We start from the raw sequence: 18,621 nt of genomic DNA, 5'->3' as shown, positions 1-18,621 counted from the left end.
TAGAGCTGGCCGCCCGGCCAAATTGAGCAATCGAGGGAGAAAGACTTTGGTCAGGGAGGTGACCAAGAACCCGACGGTCACTCTGACAAAGCTCTAGAGTTCTTCTATGGAGATGGGAGAATCTTCCAAAGGACAACAATCTCTGCAGCACTTCACCAATGAGGCCTTTATGGTAGTGGCCAGACAGATATTCACACTGAGTCAATACTTTGTAGAAGCACCTATGGCCACGATTACAGCTTTGGGTCGTCTTGGGTATGTCCGCTTTGCACGTGGATTTGGGGATTTTCTTCCTTGCAGATTTTCTCAAGCTCTGTTAAGTTAGATGGGGAGCGGCAGTGAACAGCAATCTCAAATTTTCCACAGATTTTCAATGAGATTAAAGTCTGGGCCACTCAAGGACCTTCACATTCTTGTTCTGAAGCCATTCCTGCATTGCTTTGGCTGTATGCTTTGGTTCATTGTCCTGTTGGAACATAATTCTTTACCCCAGTCTAAGATCGTTTGCACCCTAAAGCAGGTTCTCATCAAGAATTTGCCTGTATTTGGCTCCATTCATTGTTCCCTCTATCCTTACCAGTCTACCTGTTCCTGCCACTGAAACACATCCCCATAGCATGATGCTGCCACCACCATGCTTCACGGTAGGGATTGTGTTAGAAGGGTGATGAGTTGTGCTTGGTTGTCTCCAGACATAGCACTGCATTAATGCCAAAGAGTAAAATGTTTGTCTCATCAGACCACAGAATCTTTTGGCTTATGGTCTTAGTCTTTCACGTGCATTTTAGCAACTCCAGGCGTGCTGTCATGTGTCTTTTTCTCAGGAGTGGCTTCCATCTGGCCACTCTCCCATAAAGCTCAGATTGGTAAAGCGCTGTAGAGATTGTTGTCTTTCTGGCAGGTTCTCAAGTTGTAGTGACTTCTCAGGGATGATCAATGGATATTGGATGCACTTGAGCTCAATTTAGAGTATCATAGCAATGGGGTGTGAATACTTATGTAAATGAGATGACCATTTCATTTGCAATACACTGCTAACATTTCTAAAAACATGCTTCCACTTTGTCATTATGGGGTATTGTGTGTAGATGGGTGAGATTTAAAAAAATATTTAATCAATTTTGAATTCAGGCTGTAACACAACACACTGTGGATTAAGTCAACAGGTATGAATACTTTCTGAAGGCACTGTATCATACAAAATGGATTATGGACATCCACAAATTAATACATATACTAATTTGAGTGTAACAGATTTGTTTACTATGTTACGTCTACCCCTGAGTCCAGGTTGCAATGTAGGACAGCAGGTATGGGTGGATCCTATTGTTTTTCTGCTCTTCAGTCATGTTATTGTGGTGGCAGGTAGCCTAGTGGTTAGAGCGTTGGGCCAGTAACTAAAAGGTTGCTAGATTGAATCCCCGAGCTGAAAAGGTAAAAATCTGTCGCTCTGCCCCTGAACAAGGCAGTTAACCCACGGTTCATAGGCCGTCATTGTAAATAAGAATTTGTTCTTAACTGGCTTGCCTAGTTAAATAAAACAAAAATATTTAAATTGTGTCCAGTGTGCTGGAGCATCGTTCTTATGATGACTACCTTGGAGGTGGGTCCATCCATTAAGTCAAATGAAACTAGTTTTAAGCTTTAAAATCAAGAAATTAGAATAACATCAATATTGAAAACACAATCTGAGGGTTGTACTGGATCCTTTTGCCCCAGAAAAGAAAACCGTTTGAATATTTATTAGAAACATAGGACCCTGGGTTAGTACAGTGAGCATTGCGGTATGAAACAATGTAGGCTATACATGACAGGGCACAAATTTAACAGTAGGCCTTCAACCTAATCTATACTGTACCTTAGAGGTTTGAAATGAAACATAGTGGGCCCCTATTGACCGATGCAATGACCAATTTGGGGTAAGTGGGGACCCTCAATAGCATTTCCTGCAAATCGACCTACTGACATAGCACTCTCTCTGAGGTGAACAACCTCCAGAAGTGATGTAAGGTAGACAAGTCTGAGCGCTCGCTTTGATATATCAACCAAAGACGATTGCAATGTTTTCCATTGTAATGATAGGTAATACATCCTAAACAATCATATTTTCTATGTTCATCTGTTACTGAGACTTCACCTACCGCTCTCTCTAATAAGCTTATTCTCACAAGTGCACTTCTGAGGGGAAGACAAAGGGGGCAGCTGATTGACAATTAATTTATTCATGGTTTGAAATCCCATAGCAGGGTCATGGCTAGAACCAATACAGCATTTCTCAAACAAATGTCAAAAGGTGACTTTGTTATTGATGTTGCAAACCCTTCTAACCTGACCTACGAAAAGTAAAATCTGTCAAAAGCTGTATCCCATCTAGCCATGACCTAATAACAGTTGAAACTCAAGAGACATATCAATCAACATTTCAGCTTTATTAAACAAATTGCATTCGGAAAGTATTCAGACCCCTTGACCTTTTCCACATTTTGTTACGTTACAGCCTTATTCTAAAATTGATAATCATTTCCCCCTCTCATCAATACCCCATAATGACAAAGCAAAAATAGGTTTAGGGGGAGGGGTCTGGGGGGGGCAGTTTGGCCAATTGAATAACTTGTTCAGCAGTCTTATGGCTTGGGGGTAGAAGCTATTAAGGAGCCTTTTGGACCTAGACTTGGCGCTCAGTTGCGGAAGCAGAGAGAACAGTCTATGACTTGGGTGACTGGAGTCTGACAATTTTTGGGGGCATTCCTCTGACACCGTCTAGAATATACAGTTGAAGTCGGAAGTTTACATACACCTTAGCCAAATACATTTAAACTCAGTTTTTCACAATTCCTGACATTTAATCCTAGAAAAAAATTCTCTGTTTTAGGTCAGCTAGGATCACCACTTTATTTTAAGAATGTGAAATGTCAGAATAATAGTAGAGAATGATTTATTTCAGCTTTCTTTCATCACATTCCCAGTGGGTCAGAAGTTTACATACACTCAACTACTATTTGGTAGCATTGCCTTTAAATTGTTTAACTTGGGTCAAACATTTTGGGTAGTCTTCCACAAGCTTCCCACAATAAGTTGGGTGAATTTTGGCCCATTCCTCCTGTCAGAGCTGGTGTGACTGAGTCAGGTTTGTAGGCCTCCTTGCTTGTCGGCGATCAGGCCTACCATCGTTGTGTCATCAGCAAACTTAATGGTGTTGGAGTCATGCTTGGCCACGCAGTCGTGGGTGAACAGGAAGCACAGGAGGGGGCTAAGCACGCACCCTTGAGGGGCCCCCGTATTGAGGGTCAGTGTGGCAGATGTGTTGTTGCCTACCCTTACCACCTGGGGGCGGACTGTCAGGAAGTCCAGGATCCAGTTGCAGGTGTTTAGTCCCAGGGTCCTTGTCTTAGTGAGGAGCTTTGTGGGCACTATGGTGTTGAACACTGAGCTGTAGTCAATGAACAGCATTCTCACATAGGTGTTCCTTTTGTCCAGGTGGGAAAGGGCAGTGCGATTGAGATTGCAACATCTGTGGATCTGTTGGGGCGGTATGCGATTTGGAGTGGGTCTCGGGTTTCCGGGATGATGGTGTTGATGTGAGCCATGACCAGCCTTTCAAAGCACTTTATGGCTACCGACATGAGTGCTACGGTGCGGTAGTCATTTAGGCAGGTTACCTTCGCTTCCTTAGGCACAGGTACTATTTTCAGTTCTCTCCAGAGATGTTCGATCGGGTTCAGGTTCGGGCCACTCAAGGACATTCAGAGACTTGTACCGAAGCCACTCCCGGTTGCTTGTTAGGGTCGTTGCCCTGTTGGAAGTTGAACCTTTGCCCCAGTCTGAGCGCTCTGGAGCATGTTTTCATCAAGTATCTCTCTGTACTTTACACCATTAATCTTTACCTCGATCCTGACTGGTCTCCCAGTCCCTGCCACTAAACAAATCCCCACAGCATGATGCTGCCACCACCATGCTTCACCGTAGGGAAGGTGCCAGGTTTCCTCCAGACGTGACGCTTGGCATTCAGGCCAAAGAGTTCAATCTTGGTTTCATCAGACCAGAGAATCTTGTCCTTTAGGTGCCTTTTGGCAAAATCCAAGCGGGCTGTCACGTGCCTTTTACTGAGGTGTAGCTTCCGTCTGGCCACTCTACCATAAAGGCCTGATTGGTGGAGTGCTGCAGAAATGGTTGCCCTTCTAGAAGGTTATCCGATCTCCACAGAGGAACTCGAGAGCTGTGTCAGACTGACCATTGGGTTCTTGGTCACCTCCCTGACCAAGGCCTTTCTCCCCCGACTGCTTAGTTTGCCAGGCAGCCAGCTCTAGGAAGAGTCTTGGTGGTTCCAAACTTCTTCCATTTTAAGAATAAATGGAGGCCACTGTGTTCTTGGGGACCTTCAATGCTGTAGAAATGTTTTAGTACCCTTCCCCAGATCTGTGCCTCGACACAATCCTGTCTCGAAGCTCTACAGACAATTCCTTTGACCTCACTGCTTGTTTTTTTCTCTGAGATGCACTATCAACTGTGGGACCTTATATAGACAGGTGTGTGTCTTTCCAAATCATGTCCAATCAATTGAATTTACCATTTACCACAGGTGGACTCCAATGAAGTTGTAGAAACATCAAGGATGATCAATGGAAACAGGATGCACCTGAGCTCAATTTCGAGTCTCAGCAAAGGGTCTGACTACGTATGTAAATAAGGAATTTCTGTATTTTACAAACCTGTTTTTGTTTTGTCATTATGGGGTAGTGTGTGTGTGTGTGTGTGTGTGTGTGTGTGTGTGTGTGTGTGGATTGATCAGGAAAAAAAGTACTTTTATCAATTTTAGAATAAGGCTGTAACGTAACATACTTTCCAAATGCACATCATTGTTAACAACCCCTTGCCATGGGGGACATGGTAGCAGGACACAATGCAAATATACAGACTGAAAGTGTGGAGAGAGCTCGTCCATCAGCATGACAAATATTAGTAAATTCTTGCATTCTATTCATGCTGCCCGAGACACAGGTAGGTGTGGGGGGGGCATACAGGCCGTCAACAATTTATTAAATGCGCAATTTGCCTAAATGGTGTGAAGTCATTACTTCCAGCTGTTTTTAATTGACACAAGATTGTTAATTAGACACGCACAAATTATCGAATCTGTTTTCTATGTAAACTTTCTAAATGTCGACAAAAACAATTACTGGACAAGTTAACCTGTTAGGGCTAGGGGGCAGCATTTGCACATCTGGATAAAAAAATGTACCCGATTTAATCTGGTTACTAATCCTACCCAGTAACTAGAATATGCATATACTTATTATATATGGATAGAAAACACTCTAAAGTTTCTAAAACTGTTTGAATGGTGTCTGTGAGTATAACAGAACTCATTTGGCAGGCAAAACCCTGAGACATTTTCTGACAGGAAGTGGATACCTGATGTGTTGTATTACCTTTAAACCTATCCCATTGAAAAACACAGGGGCTGAGGAATATTTTGGCACTTCCTATTGCTTCCACTAGATGTCACCAGCCTTTACAAAGTGTTTTGAGTCTTCTGGAGGGAGATCTGACCGAACAAGAGCCATGGAACGATGATGTCCCATTAGACACCTGGCGCGAGTTCATGTTGGGTACCCTCGTTCCAATACGTTATAAAAGAGTATGCATTCGTCCACCTTGAATATTATTCATGTTCTGGTTAAAAAAGGCCCTAATGATTTATGCTATACAACGTTTGACATGTTTGAACGAACGTAAATATATTTTTTTCCCCTCGTTCATGACGAGAAGTCCGGCTGGCTTAGATCATGTGCTAACAAGACGGAGATTTTTGGACATAAATGATGAGCTTTTTTGAACAAAACTACATTCGTTATGGACCTGTGATACCTGGAAGTGACATCTGATGAAGAGAATCAAAGGTAATGGATTATTTACATAGTATTTTCGATTTTAGATCTCCCCAACATGACGTCTAGTCTGTATCGCAACGCGTATTTTTCTGGGCGCAGTGCTCAGATTATTGCAAAGTGTGATTTCCCAGTAAGGTTATTTTTAAATCTGGCAAGTTGATTGCGTTCAAGAGATGTAAATCTATAATTCTTTAAATGACAATATAATATTTTACCAATGTTTTCTAATTTTAATTATTTAATTTGTGACGCTGACTTGACTGCCGGTTATTGGAGGGAAACGATTTCCTCAACATCAATGCCATAGTAAAACGCTGTTTTTGGATATAAATATGAACTTGATAGAACTAAAAATGCATGCATTGTCTAACATAATGTCCTAGGAGTGTCATCTGATGGAGATTGTAAAAGGTTAGTGCATCATTTTAGCTGGTTTTATGGTTTTGGTGACCCTGTCTTTGACTTGACAAAACATTACACACAACTCTTGTAAATGTACTGTCCTAACATACTCTAAATTTATGCTTTCGCCGTAAAACCTTTTTGAAATCGTAAAACGTGGTTAGATTAAGGAGATGTTTATCTTTCAAAGGGTGTAAAATAGTTGTATGTTTGAAAAATTTGAATTTTGACATTTATTTGGATTCAAATTTGCCGCTCTTGAAATGCACCTGCTGTTGATGGAGTGCACCACGGGTGGCACGCTAGCGTCCCACCTAGCCCATAGAGGTTAATGGAAACATAGCTACTGTTGCCTAGGGTCTTGTTTTCGAGACTACATCTGCAACATGTTGCTGCCGATATTTACTCATAAGTCAGTGGTTGCTGATATTGCAGCGCCATCATATGGGAGAATGGCAAAATTGGGCCAATGTAGGCCTAGTCTCCTGGCTTGCCTTTTTCAGATAAACCTAGGGTGAGCTTCAACTTTATTTTTATGAAGTTGAAGCTCATTTACTGCATTTCTATACAATGTAAAAACGAATAGTATTTGGATTACAAAAAACAAGCTACATTTAGTCCAACCATTACGTTGGCTGCTGTAGCTTCATTTAACTTCTCTTGGGTAGGGGGCAGTATTTTCACGGCCGGATGAAAAACATACCCAAATTAAACTGCCTACTACTCGGGCCCAGAAACTAGAATATGCATATTATTAGTAGATTTGGATAGAAAACACTCTGTTTGAATGATGTCTGTGAGTATAACAGAACTCATATGGCAGGCAAAAATCTGAGAAAAAATCCAACCAGGAAGTTGAAAATCTGAGGCTGTAGTTTTTTAAAATTAATTCCCTTTCCAAACTACAGGGAAAATGACACACCTAGGACATTGTTATACAATACATGCATGTTTTGTTCAATCAAGTTCATATTTATATCAAAAAACTGCTTTTTACATTAGCATGTGACGTTCAGAACTAGCATACCCCCCGCAAACTTCCGGGGAATTTACTATCAATTTACTAAATTACTCACGATAAACGTTCACAAAAAGCATAACAATTATTTTAAGAATTATAGATACAGAACTCCTCTATGCACTCGATATGTCCGATTTTAAAATAGCTTTTTGGTGAAAGCACATTTTACAATATTCTAAGTACATAGCCCAGCCATCACGGGCTAGCTATTTAGACACCCGGCAAGTTTAGCCTTCACCAAAATCAGATTTACTATAAGAAAAATGTTATTACCTTTCCTGTTCTTCGTCAGAATGCACTCCCAGGACTTCTACTTCAATAACAAATGTTGGTTTGGTCCCAAATAATCCATCGTTATATCCAAACAGCGGCGTTTTGTTCGTGCGTTCTAGACACTATCCGAAATGGTAAATCAGGGTCGTGCGCATGGCGCATTTCGTGACAAAAAAATTCTAAATATTCCATTACCGTACTTCGAAGCATGTCAACCGCTGTTTAAAATCAATTTTTATGCAATTTATCTCGTAAAAAAGCGATAATATTCCGACCGGGAATCTGCGTTTCGGTAAATAGAGGGAAAAACAGAAAGGCGGGGGCGGCCAGTGCACGAGCCTAAGCCCTTTGTCCTCTGATAGACCACTTAGCAAAATCGCTCGTGTGTTTCAGCCAGGGCATTGAATTACGTCATTCAGGTTTTTCCCGGGCTCTGAGAGCCCATTGGAGCCGTAGGAAGTGTCACGTAACAGCAGAGATCCTTTGTAATGGATAGAGATGACAAAGAAGGCCAATAAATGGTCAGACAGGCCACTTCCTGTAAAGGAATCTCTCAGGTTTTTGCCTGCCATATGAGTTCTGTTATACTCACAGACACCATTCAAACAGTTTTAGAAACTTTAGGGTGTTTTCTATCCATATCTAATAAGTATATGCATATTCTAGTTACTGGGTAGGAGTGGTAACCAGATTAAATCGGGTACGTTTTTTTATCCGGTGGTGTAAATACTGCCTCCTAGCCCTAACAGGTTAAGGAGAAGTGTGTCTTTAAAATGGTGTAAAATAGTCGTATGTTTGAGAAATTTGAATTATGAGATTTTTGTTGTTTTGAATTTGCCGCCCTGCTATTTCACTGGCTGTTGGGAGTGTGTCCCGCAGGTGGGACGGTCACGTCCCACATACCCAAGAGAGGTTAACTCAGTCGACAGGGGACTTAACATTCTACAAACATGTCATAAAGCAATTAGCTGCTACGCACTAGCTCAGCACCGGGATTAATAACTGTAGTTTAGGTTCATGCTATGTCAAACAGAAGTTACCAAGACATCTACAGCCATCTCCACCTCTGCACTGTTTTGAGAGAAAAGTTTTGCTCTTCACTGCAGCTGCATCCATGTACTCTCCATAGTCCTAAAGCCAGCCAGGCATACAGCCTTCCCACCTGCTCCGAGGAGTCCACATGGTCTTAAAACATACTCTCTACTACCGCTAAACAGCCTGCCCGTCAGCATGGTCCTAAAGCAAGCCTCTAATAACACTAATAGCAGACCTGACAGCACTGTGAAACTTTTTAGAGTACCAGACGCACGGGGCAAATTGGAGATTCATGTGCTTAGACATTATGGATCACACCTGGTTCAGATCAGTCCTCTGAAAATGTATTTACAGAACATAAATAATAGATTCATACTGATGAGTACAGAACATATAAAATAAATATATGTTTTGTGGAATTAGCACAGACGGTCTATGTTTATTCCATTACATGTACAGTGTAGAATGGAGATAAGAAAAAAACGTTGTAGATAATTAGCACATGCCCCCAAATTTAGTCTCTATAGTAGAGGAACGCGTTGTCACCTCTCAAACAGGGCCAACCACTAGGGCCAGCTCACAAGTATAGGCTTTTTAGACACGGTTCCTAATCAACACTAAAAGCTAAATCTTTTTGGGAAAAAAATTAAATAAAATCACATCGACACAGACCAAACTGGCTACACAAAGCTTAAGTAGGCTACTGCAAAGGGAATCTGAACACTGTTCGCTAGAAGAGTCCGGTGCTTCAGCCTATGTAAAGGTGCCTATTGTATTTCTTTGCAGCATATACATTTCAGATTTTTTAAATTGATCTCAAATCTTGTGCAAAGACATTTTACAAGCATTGCCTCTATAGCTAACACCGGACACTCATTCATTCTTCATCGCGCAGTCTTCTAAACTCCCGACTCCATTTAATGCCATGATGTTTATATTTATTTTTGATTATACTTTTGTAATGCTTTCTGTGATGTGGATTATAGTTAGTCTATCAGGTTTGCGTGATCCTCATAATGTTACGTGGAAAATACAACTAATGGGACATAGAATCAAATGTATATCACACTCGCACAAATGCGACCCGTTCTTTTTCATATTTGCATTTAATTTCTTTCACTAGCAAATGTGAGTGAACTGCTGGCACTTTAGAGCCTACTGAATGTCCATCTTATGTTCGATAACTTTAGCTTGAAGCAATTAGTGTTTACCTTTCCACAACACACAGAGTCGAAAAGGGATTTGTCCATGTGTTTACGTACAGCTGACAGTCGGCAAACTTGGCATCACAACAAACAGGAGGAGGGGCAGACACGGGGTAGCTACGTCGAATAATGATGTATTCATCTCCATGTCCGTTGACACAAACTCCGTACATGTCTGTGTGTTGCAGCTCAAGAATCGGGATGTTAGATTTACTCAGTGGATTTATTTTTTATGAATTTAGTTTTTTCAAAAAAGTACACATTAAAAAAACATTTTTATCTGGCTGTATTCATTTCTGCGTACTTTTAACTTGGATTTCGTACCTGCTTACATGGACAGAGAATTGCGTAGCTGGTACGCAAAATGCATGCATGTTGGCAGGTCTGTAATCGCCTTTGCCTTTTCAATCTGGATTGGAATGATTTTAGTAGCTTATTTTAAATTGGTGTTGAGCTAGCTAGGGCATTACCAGTGCGATAACATTTGACACATTATCTTGAGTTTAACAAACATGATTTATTGTCGAAAATATTATTTTTAAAACACACGCCAGACCAGACCGATGCAAGGGTCGCATCCTGTCTAAGACTCATCACCTTTAAAGATTCTCTAAATCCTCCTGCCACGACCTCTGAACCCTTGGACAGAACCCTGGCCGAAACACACCGTCCTAGGAACCCTGGTGGAACAGAACACAGTCCACTAAACATACACAATCCGTTCCTGAGAAGTGCACTACCGCGTCCCACGACAGCGGTTGTGTATATCCAGCTATACCCCTCCCATTGTTGTGGGACTTGGCTTCATTTTGCATAGTTAAAAAAATATAACAAAAATTGCATGGACTATGTAAAGGCATTGCAGTTCACCAGTCCCACTTCAAATGTATTATTCTATATTCATGTATGCATTCAGGGTCATTGCACATCGACTGTAGGTCTAAGGGAAATACAGTAGAATAATGTAGTGCACCATGTAGGAAATAGTGTGCCATTTGAGATTTGAAGTGAATACTGACCTGTAGGAGTGTCTCTCTCTGTTGTGCTGTGGTCTCTGTTGGTTTGTGGTGGGCTGGATGGTGACAGAGAGGATTGGGGCAGTATCATGATCTGTGGGCAGCTCTACTGTGTTAATTGGGATTCCTGCAGGGTCCAGGATACCTGGTTCCAGAGAGTGATTTATCTCCATATATTCCTCTTCCTCTGGTTGGTCAGGCAACACCTCACACACACCCTCAGGTTCACTCACACTCATGGACACCTCCATACTTGTGCCTTTCTGTGGCATATTCTTCTTCGCTCTGTAAGACAGGGGGGAATGCTTTATCCTCTACACACACATACTTCAATCACAGATTTTACCCAGTCCTGAATGCTGATAGATGACTCATTCTGACACGCTTCCACCACCTGTTGGACACAGTGAGAACAACCCTTGAATTTGTGTTTACATTTTGATATTCTTGATCCTCTTCGCCTTGTCGAACATGAAGTCAGAAGGGTACTTATGGATCTTGATCATATGGTCTTTCCTCTGTTCTCTGGTTCTGAACTTCAAACCACAACCCTCCACTAGACACTGGTACTTGGGGGGAAAAAGAGAGAGTGAGAAACAGGGTGCATAGACTGGTCCAAGTCAAGGCCAGAGTGAGCAACATAGTGAGTGTGTGTGCACGTGTGTTTGTGTGCATGTATGTTAGCTACCATGTCCTGCCTTTCAGCCAGAATGCTGAAGAGCGAGTCGTGCCACTCCTGGATGTGGATGTCGAGCAGGCGAGCGGAGGGCAGCGACCTCTGGCAGGAAGAACACACGTGTCTGTGGAGCATGTTATAGTGATGCTCATAGTCCTCCACAGTACTGAACACCTGGCTACAGCCAGATATATGACACCTGAACTCACACTGCCTGAGAGAAGGAAAAAAAGGAGGGGGGAAGAGAGAAAAACGGAAAGTCAACATGAAGGTTATTCTAATGACTTCAATTGACTTACTAAAAAAACTGTCTGAAGTACTATGTCAGTGTTTCTCCAGATATCACGGGACACAGAACAGTCTCATGAATCCCTCCACAATTTAACTTTGTACTAATATAACTGCTGATCTGTATACTGGACACCATGGGACAGAAATAAAAAGTAGCTGAAGTCAAAAGATACTTTTAGTTCCATGTGAGAAGGCAGAAGCTGAAGATCAGCTCTCTATCAATTAGGCCTAATGCCATTTAGCAGAAACTAGACACTGACAATAAACTTATGTTTTGTGCCAGGAAGACATTGAATAATCAAGACTAAGGAAGCCATCCTATCTTGAATGTGACTTGTCTTAGCATCTTGCATTTGTGAATGTGACTGCATGTACCCAGAACACTGTGTTAAAGCTGTTACTTCGACCGTGCCTCTGACTTTAACTTTTTTTTAACTGACTCAAGTCTGTCACCTGACTAAGTAAACTTATCTGAAAATACTGCTCTTTAACAGTCATCAGCTATTTGTAACATTATTCCACATACGTCCTTCTTTCCCATGCCCCACTGTATTACCATGTGAATGGGTTATACTGTAAAATCTGTTGTTGATCACCATGATAATGATAATATTGTTACCTGGCTGTAGGTGAGTCATAAGCTGGGCAGGTTGAGAGGTTCTGGAGGTACAGGTGTCTATGTATGTCCCCATCCTAACACACACACACACACACACACGTCAGTTACACTGCTGTAGCTTCTCTGCATGTGACTATAACACTGCTGGTGGTGGCAATGATGGTGTATTACCACACTGTAAAAAAATATGTATTGTTTTAGTTATTATAAACATACATTTTATTACCCCGAATAGCCCATCTTATATAGCATATAATATAATTACTATGGTTACATAAGACAGATGGTTACCCTTCCCCTAACCTTAACTATTTTAGTTAAGACTAACCCATTGTCTAGCTAAAGTTAGCCACCTAACTAGAATCTGAACATATACGTTTAGCAAATACTTAAAATATTGAACGTTTTGAAAATTCGTAACATAATATGAATAGTAATTTGTTACATATACGAAATGAGTGATGGACATCCACAAATGAATACAATACTACGTTAAATGGACAGAATAATATGAAACGGTTGACCTGGTTGCATTTCCTTATCTGCGGTCATCAAAATGCTAAATATATCAGTATGATATATTGGATAAAGTAATAAAGACAGACACCAATGTCTAGTTCAATAGCCTTGTTCATGCATTGTACAAATCCCTACACGCGGAGTCCGGGGAACAGTCCGGCTAGTCGATTACCTATCAACTAGACTCCGTAACATCATCCTTTTCAATAGAAAGTGCAAACATAACAGCATAACATTAAATTCTTAACAATCAAGTCATAACAATTAAGAACGCATGACATTTTCTTTTTACTTCAGTTGTCATCTTCCTTTCTTTTTAAATTTTATTTTTCTTTTTTCTTTAATTGTCATCTTGTGCAGAATTGAAACATGGTATCAGAAGTGGCTCGAAAACCATACGTTTGTTATTTTTGTAGCTAAGTACAGTATAGGCGCGGTTACGTTCCATATGCGAACACACGCAGATTCCTACTCACAACACTGATCAACTAGTTGTTAGCTGGTTAGCTAGCATCACTACCTACCTCGATGACTGAAGGCAAAGTCTCCTATTCCATCGCTATGGCAGCGAACATTCCGCCACCTAATCCCATGGTTCTCACAGGGGACTGGAATACTAATTGGGACAATTTCAGGGATGAATTCGAGGACTATGCGCTGGCGACCGGTCTACATGAGAAACCCAACGAGGTACAAGCGGCAACTCTGAGGAGTTTAATGGGCAGCGAATGCAGGCATATCTACCGGCACAATCTCACCCTCACAGCGCGACAACAGTGTGATGCAAAGGCTATATTGGATGCATTGGAGAATTACTTCAAACCCGCCAGAAACGTAATTTACGAGCGGTTCGTTTTCGGAAGCTGCAAACAGGAAGAGGGTGAGTCAGTACACAACTTTGTAACCCGTTTGAGAGAAAAATCTGCCACTTGTGAATACGGGGGATTGAAAGATGAATTGATTCGTGACAAAATAGTACTGGGAATTGCAAATGAGCATACACGCCGGCGTCTACTGAGAGAGAGAGGCTTAACATTAGTAACTGCCATCGAAATGTGCCGCACTGCTGAAGTCACTGACATGAGAATGAGAGCAATGGAAATCGAAACCCCACGCTCCGACGTTGACACTGTTCACGCTGTTGCTAGGCAGACATTCAGGCAAAACCAATCAAGGCAGAGTAATTCACCACGAACGGTGAACACAGAGAGCCCAGTAGCATGTAAATAATGTGGGAATACGCACACACGTGGCAAAGAGCACTGCCCTGCCTATGGAAAACCATGCAGAGCTTGTGGAACTAATAATCACTTTGCAAAAGTGTGTCTCAAAAGCAAAAGAAGGGTGAGTGAGGGCAAGATTCACTGTGTTGATGATGTCACTCAATGTTCAGAGCTGAACAGTGAAAGTGACATTTACATGCATGAATCCATTGGGGCTGTACACTCAAGAGGGAAGAAATGGTTTGTGACACTACGATTACACAACAAGCAACAACAATGTCAACTGGATTCCGGTGCTACATGCAATGTAATGAGCTACAAAGACAAAATCAATCTGGCACCTGACACACATCTATTGCCCAGCGATACTAGACTAAAGCTGTACTCAGGAGAGCTAATGAGCTCTATGGGCACCTTTGAGACCGAATGTGTTATTCGGGGACGCAAACACAAGCTGGAGTTTGAGATTGTGAAAACCAGTCAACATCCTCTCCTCTCAGGCTCTACATGCGAACGCCTGGGACTGATGCAGTTCACTGTACCAAATGACCTGCACATTGTGGATCATGTCCAGCATGGACCCCTGTCCAAAGAACAACTACTCAGCAGATATGACGATGTATTCAACATGCCCGTTGAATCAGTGCCTGGTGAGGTACACTTTGAAGTGGATGAGAGCATCACTCCAGTCCAGTGTGCTCCTCGCAATGTGCCCATTGCAATGAAAGTGGCTGTGAAGGCCCAGCTGGACAAGTATGAGGCCGATGGCCACATGACATCTGTGACCGAACCAACTGACTGGATCAGCAATATGGTCATAGTGAAAAAAACCAGAGAAGCTGAGGGTCTGCATCGACCCAAAGCATCTGAACCAAGCATTGAAACGATCCCACTTCTGACACCATGTTTCAGTATGATATATTGGATAAAGTAATAAAGACAGACACCAATGTCTAGTTCAATAGCCTTGTTCATGCATTGTACAAATCCCTACACGCGGAGTCCGGGGAACAGTCCGGCTAGTCGATTACCTATCAACTAGACTCCGTAACAAAATTGGTGAAAAACACAGAACACATAGGCTACATTCAGTTTTTCAGCAGTTATAGATTTAGCAGCAGCAGCAGCTAGATTACCTCAAAAAACTCGTGGTCCTTGTTGAGCAGTATTTGATGTGGAATGAAGGTGAACGTTAACCTCGCCTCCCTGTCCTGTGATGTGAACGAACTGAACAAACTCCCCGGTCTGAAGCCCACCTGCAATTTAGGAATTTCGTCGATTCGTAAATCAACCAAATCACTCGCTGTCAAAATCTGTATCAATTCAGGCTTCAGCATTGTAGCTAGTTTGCGAAAGAGGATTTTATGTCACTACCAAGTTCTCTGACATTACGAACCGATAACGACGAAAGTGTGTTGTTTTGAACGTCATGGCCGTGTAATGCCAAGGCAGAGTTGCCGCGTTCAAAACAACTGGGAACTCGGAAAATAGGAAGTCAAATAAAGAGAAAGTGCCCAAGTTGGAATTCCGAGTTGGATGACCGTACAAAATAATTTTTCCCAGACGGAGTTTTTTTCCCCGAGCTCCCAGTTGTTTTGAACGCACTGAAGTCGGAGCTTCACGAGTTCCTCGTTCCCAGTTGTTTTGAACGCGGAAAGTGCCTCGTTGTCACACGGCCATGACGTTCAAAACGTGCGACAGTTCAACGGTTTCCTACTTAGTCAACAACAAACTTTCGTGGTTATCAATTACAAATTGACATAAGATATATTTAAAGGTCCGTGTACTTTTTGGCCAATTAATATTTCATATTAGACATGATACAAAACGAGTACAGGATCGTTCTTTGTTTATTTGATTTGAATTTGAAGTCAAACAACACAAACGGTTTAGTTTTTATTGTTTAAATTAAAGGAAATATGAAATAACGAGAAACTGAATAATGGTTTGATTATTCAAATATATTGTTTTTAATTATAAGTTCTGGTTCAACCCATGCACACGTTTTGGCCTATTAATAGTTGTGACTTTCTAACAACACAGAAAATTATAAATGGGTTGATCTTCATGATTTTTATCTTACATATTATGTAATTGAATAAACATAAAGATTATTTAGGCCTATTGATTCTTTTTTTCTTCTCATTCCAATGATGTGATCATTGACAGTCATTGTAGTGGCGAACAGATGTTGGAAGAAGAAGGAAAAGATGGCGGAAGTGGACGCTGATGTGGATCTTGAATCTAATGGTGTAATCAAGGAGAATTGTAATATTGTCTAAAAGAATGGAAAATGGAGCAAAGTAGCGTACAATGCTGAGAATGTCCCTTCTTACCAAAATTGAAGAATCCATTTGAGATATCCAAACTGGTGGAGAGTTCTGGGTAAAGTGAAGGCTATGAGGATCACGAGAGGCGGGCTTGTTTAGATGTTTTGTACTTCTGAGGATCGGAAGGAACGTGTGTTGCATCTCACTCGATTTGAGAAGTTTAACATGTCGTGTGTGTCTCTTCGGAACAGGCCCACTCAAGGGGATAATATCTGGCGTCTCGAGGGAAGTCGATGTTGCAGAAATGAAAAATATTCCTGGAATGATTGATGCATGTAGGGTGAATCATGTGGTGAATGAAGAAAAAGTGAAGAGTATCTGTTCTTTAGTTTTTTGAAGTGGAGTCTCTCTTCTCAAGTGCAGTTGGGGTATATAAACTACAGAGTCAGAGCATTTAACCCAAAACCAATGCAGTGTGATCACTAAAGCTTTTGGACATGTTTCAAGTGTTTGCAGAAGGGAGAAGCCAAGATGTACAAGTTGTGGAAAGTATCATATGTTTTAAAAGTGATGAAAATGTGACATGTTGCAATTGTGGTGGGAACCATGAAGCCACGTCTTTGGAATACGCAACAAAAGTGAAAGAGAATGAGGTGGCCAAAGTCAGGGCTGTCTAGAGAATTTCATATGCAACAACTGTTAAAAGGGTTGAGGGTTTGAATGGTGCTCCTGAAGAGTCCATGGTGGTGGATAGGCCTTCACTGCAGGGGATGCCTTTCACCAGCAGTGCCCAGATATTTTAAAGGTTAAGAAGGTGGAATTTGTGGCCTTTATAGCCACTGCCAAGGTGGAGAGGAAGTCCTAGAAAATAGATATCATTATGGATGCAACAGAGCAGTTCCAGAGACTGAAAGACTTCTCAGCAGAGGAGTTGAATGGAGTATTGTCACAAGCCCTACCAACCCTCTCAGGCCCTGGCCTAGAGCCTGAGATATGGACATTTGAAGTGGGAGTCTTGGTTTTGTACAATTTTTACTTGAATGGATTGTTAGTTTCCCCTATCACCTATGGATGTTCTTTTTACCTTGTTTTTTTTCAACCCCTTCCAGTTGGTGGAGGCTTTTTGGGTTATAATACACCATTTAGATTTTAGTCATTTCGCAGACAGGAGCAATTAGGGCAAAGTACCTTGCTCAAGGGCACATCAGTAGATTTTTTACCTAGTCGGCTCTGGGAATTGAACCAGTGACCTTTTGCTTACTGACCCAACACTCTAACCACTAGGCTACCTGCTGCCATAAAACCCACAGAATAACTTATGGTATTGGGTCATGTGACCAGTCCAAATTTGCCTAGGTCAGTGAGACAGCCACTTCCACAACTTTTACAACCTTAAGCACTTTAACCTGTAGTCTTGTGGATAGGCTCAATAACATGCAACTCATCACCACAAGCTTCAGTGCCTACGAGCTTAGACAACAATCAATAGATTTTACAGGAAAGCATGAATGTCATTCGATATTCAATTATAGAGGCATTATTTACCATGGGCAGGCAAGCCGGGGTCTGGTAAAATTCGTGCCAATGACCAATGATTTACACAGTGGTCATAACCAAGGGTGAACAGTTTCTAGTTTTGTCGATTTCAGGATCTGGATATTTCTGATGAGCCTATAAACCTACATCAATAATTAGGTATGATATAAAAACTTAGCTCTTTCAACAGACCTATGAGATGATGTGTCCTTTGAAACTCTCAGATGCGCAACCGAGTGTTTAAGACCTGACCCGTCCGTTCTCTCCTGGACTGCATCACCTTAGGTGACATTCCCGGGGAAAAGTCCCTCACAGTTCAACAGCCAAGTTGGCAATGCTATTAAGCTATAATTTACAACGTTTATTTGTCTAAATATGTAGGCTACTATGCCTTTACAATGCAGGGGCGCAGAGCAGCTCGCCATATAGCTTGATGGGGGGCATCGGATAAATTACTTCCCAGTGATTTCACACATTGGTATTTTTGCAGTATCCTAGCCTTGATTGTCAGGGAAATGTTCTGTATAAGTATAGGCTACTGGACAATTAGCCTACGATACAAAAAAGCTACTATTGAATAGGCCAAAAGTATAGCCTATCCATTTAGCGAAATTAATGATTGAAGACAGGATTTATGCAGTATT

At 41.6% G+C, this 18,621-nt stretch overlaps 1 protein-coding gene across 3 annotated transcripts in view; it reads right to left on the bottom strand.

Annotated features, from left to right (window-relative positions):
* znf511 (zinc finger protein 511) overlaps positions 1 to 15,828 on the bottom strand; it is a 34,505-nt gene extending 18,677 nt beyond the window's left edge. For 2 of the 3 annotated variants that reach the window (XM_014198240.2, XM_014198223.2), the window contains exons 1-6: positions 15,308 to 15,828; positions 12,430 to 12,503; positions 11,532 to 11,733; positions 11,279 to 11,412; positions 10,847 to 11,128; positions 10,425 to 10,507 (exon numbers count right to left, since the gene is read on the bottom strand). In XM_014198240.2, the coding sequence (XP_014053715.1) occupies positions 10,438 to 10,507; positions 10,847 to 11,128; positions 11,279 to 11,412; positions 11,532 to 11,733; positions 12,430 to 12,503; positions 15,308 to 15,508 (963 nt within the window). In that variant the 5' untranslated portion in view covers positions 15,509 to 15,828 and the 3' untranslated portion in view covers positions 10,425 to 10,437. 3 annotated transcript variants of the gene reach the window in all.
* Between the last annotated feature and the right edge of the window lie 2,793 nt (positions 15,829 to 18,621).

The sequence above is a fragment of the Salmo salar genome, chromosome ssa01 (assembly GCF_905237065.1).
Source record: "Salmo salar chromosome ssa01, Ssal_v3.1, whole genome shotgun sequence".
NCBI classification, from domain to species: domain Eukaryota; kingdom Metazoa; phylum Chordata; class Actinopteri; order Salmoniformes; family Salmonidae; genus Salmo; species Salmo salar.
Note: the sequence above shows the minus strand (reverse complement) of the source record. Positions and strands in the feature narration are given on the sequence as shown.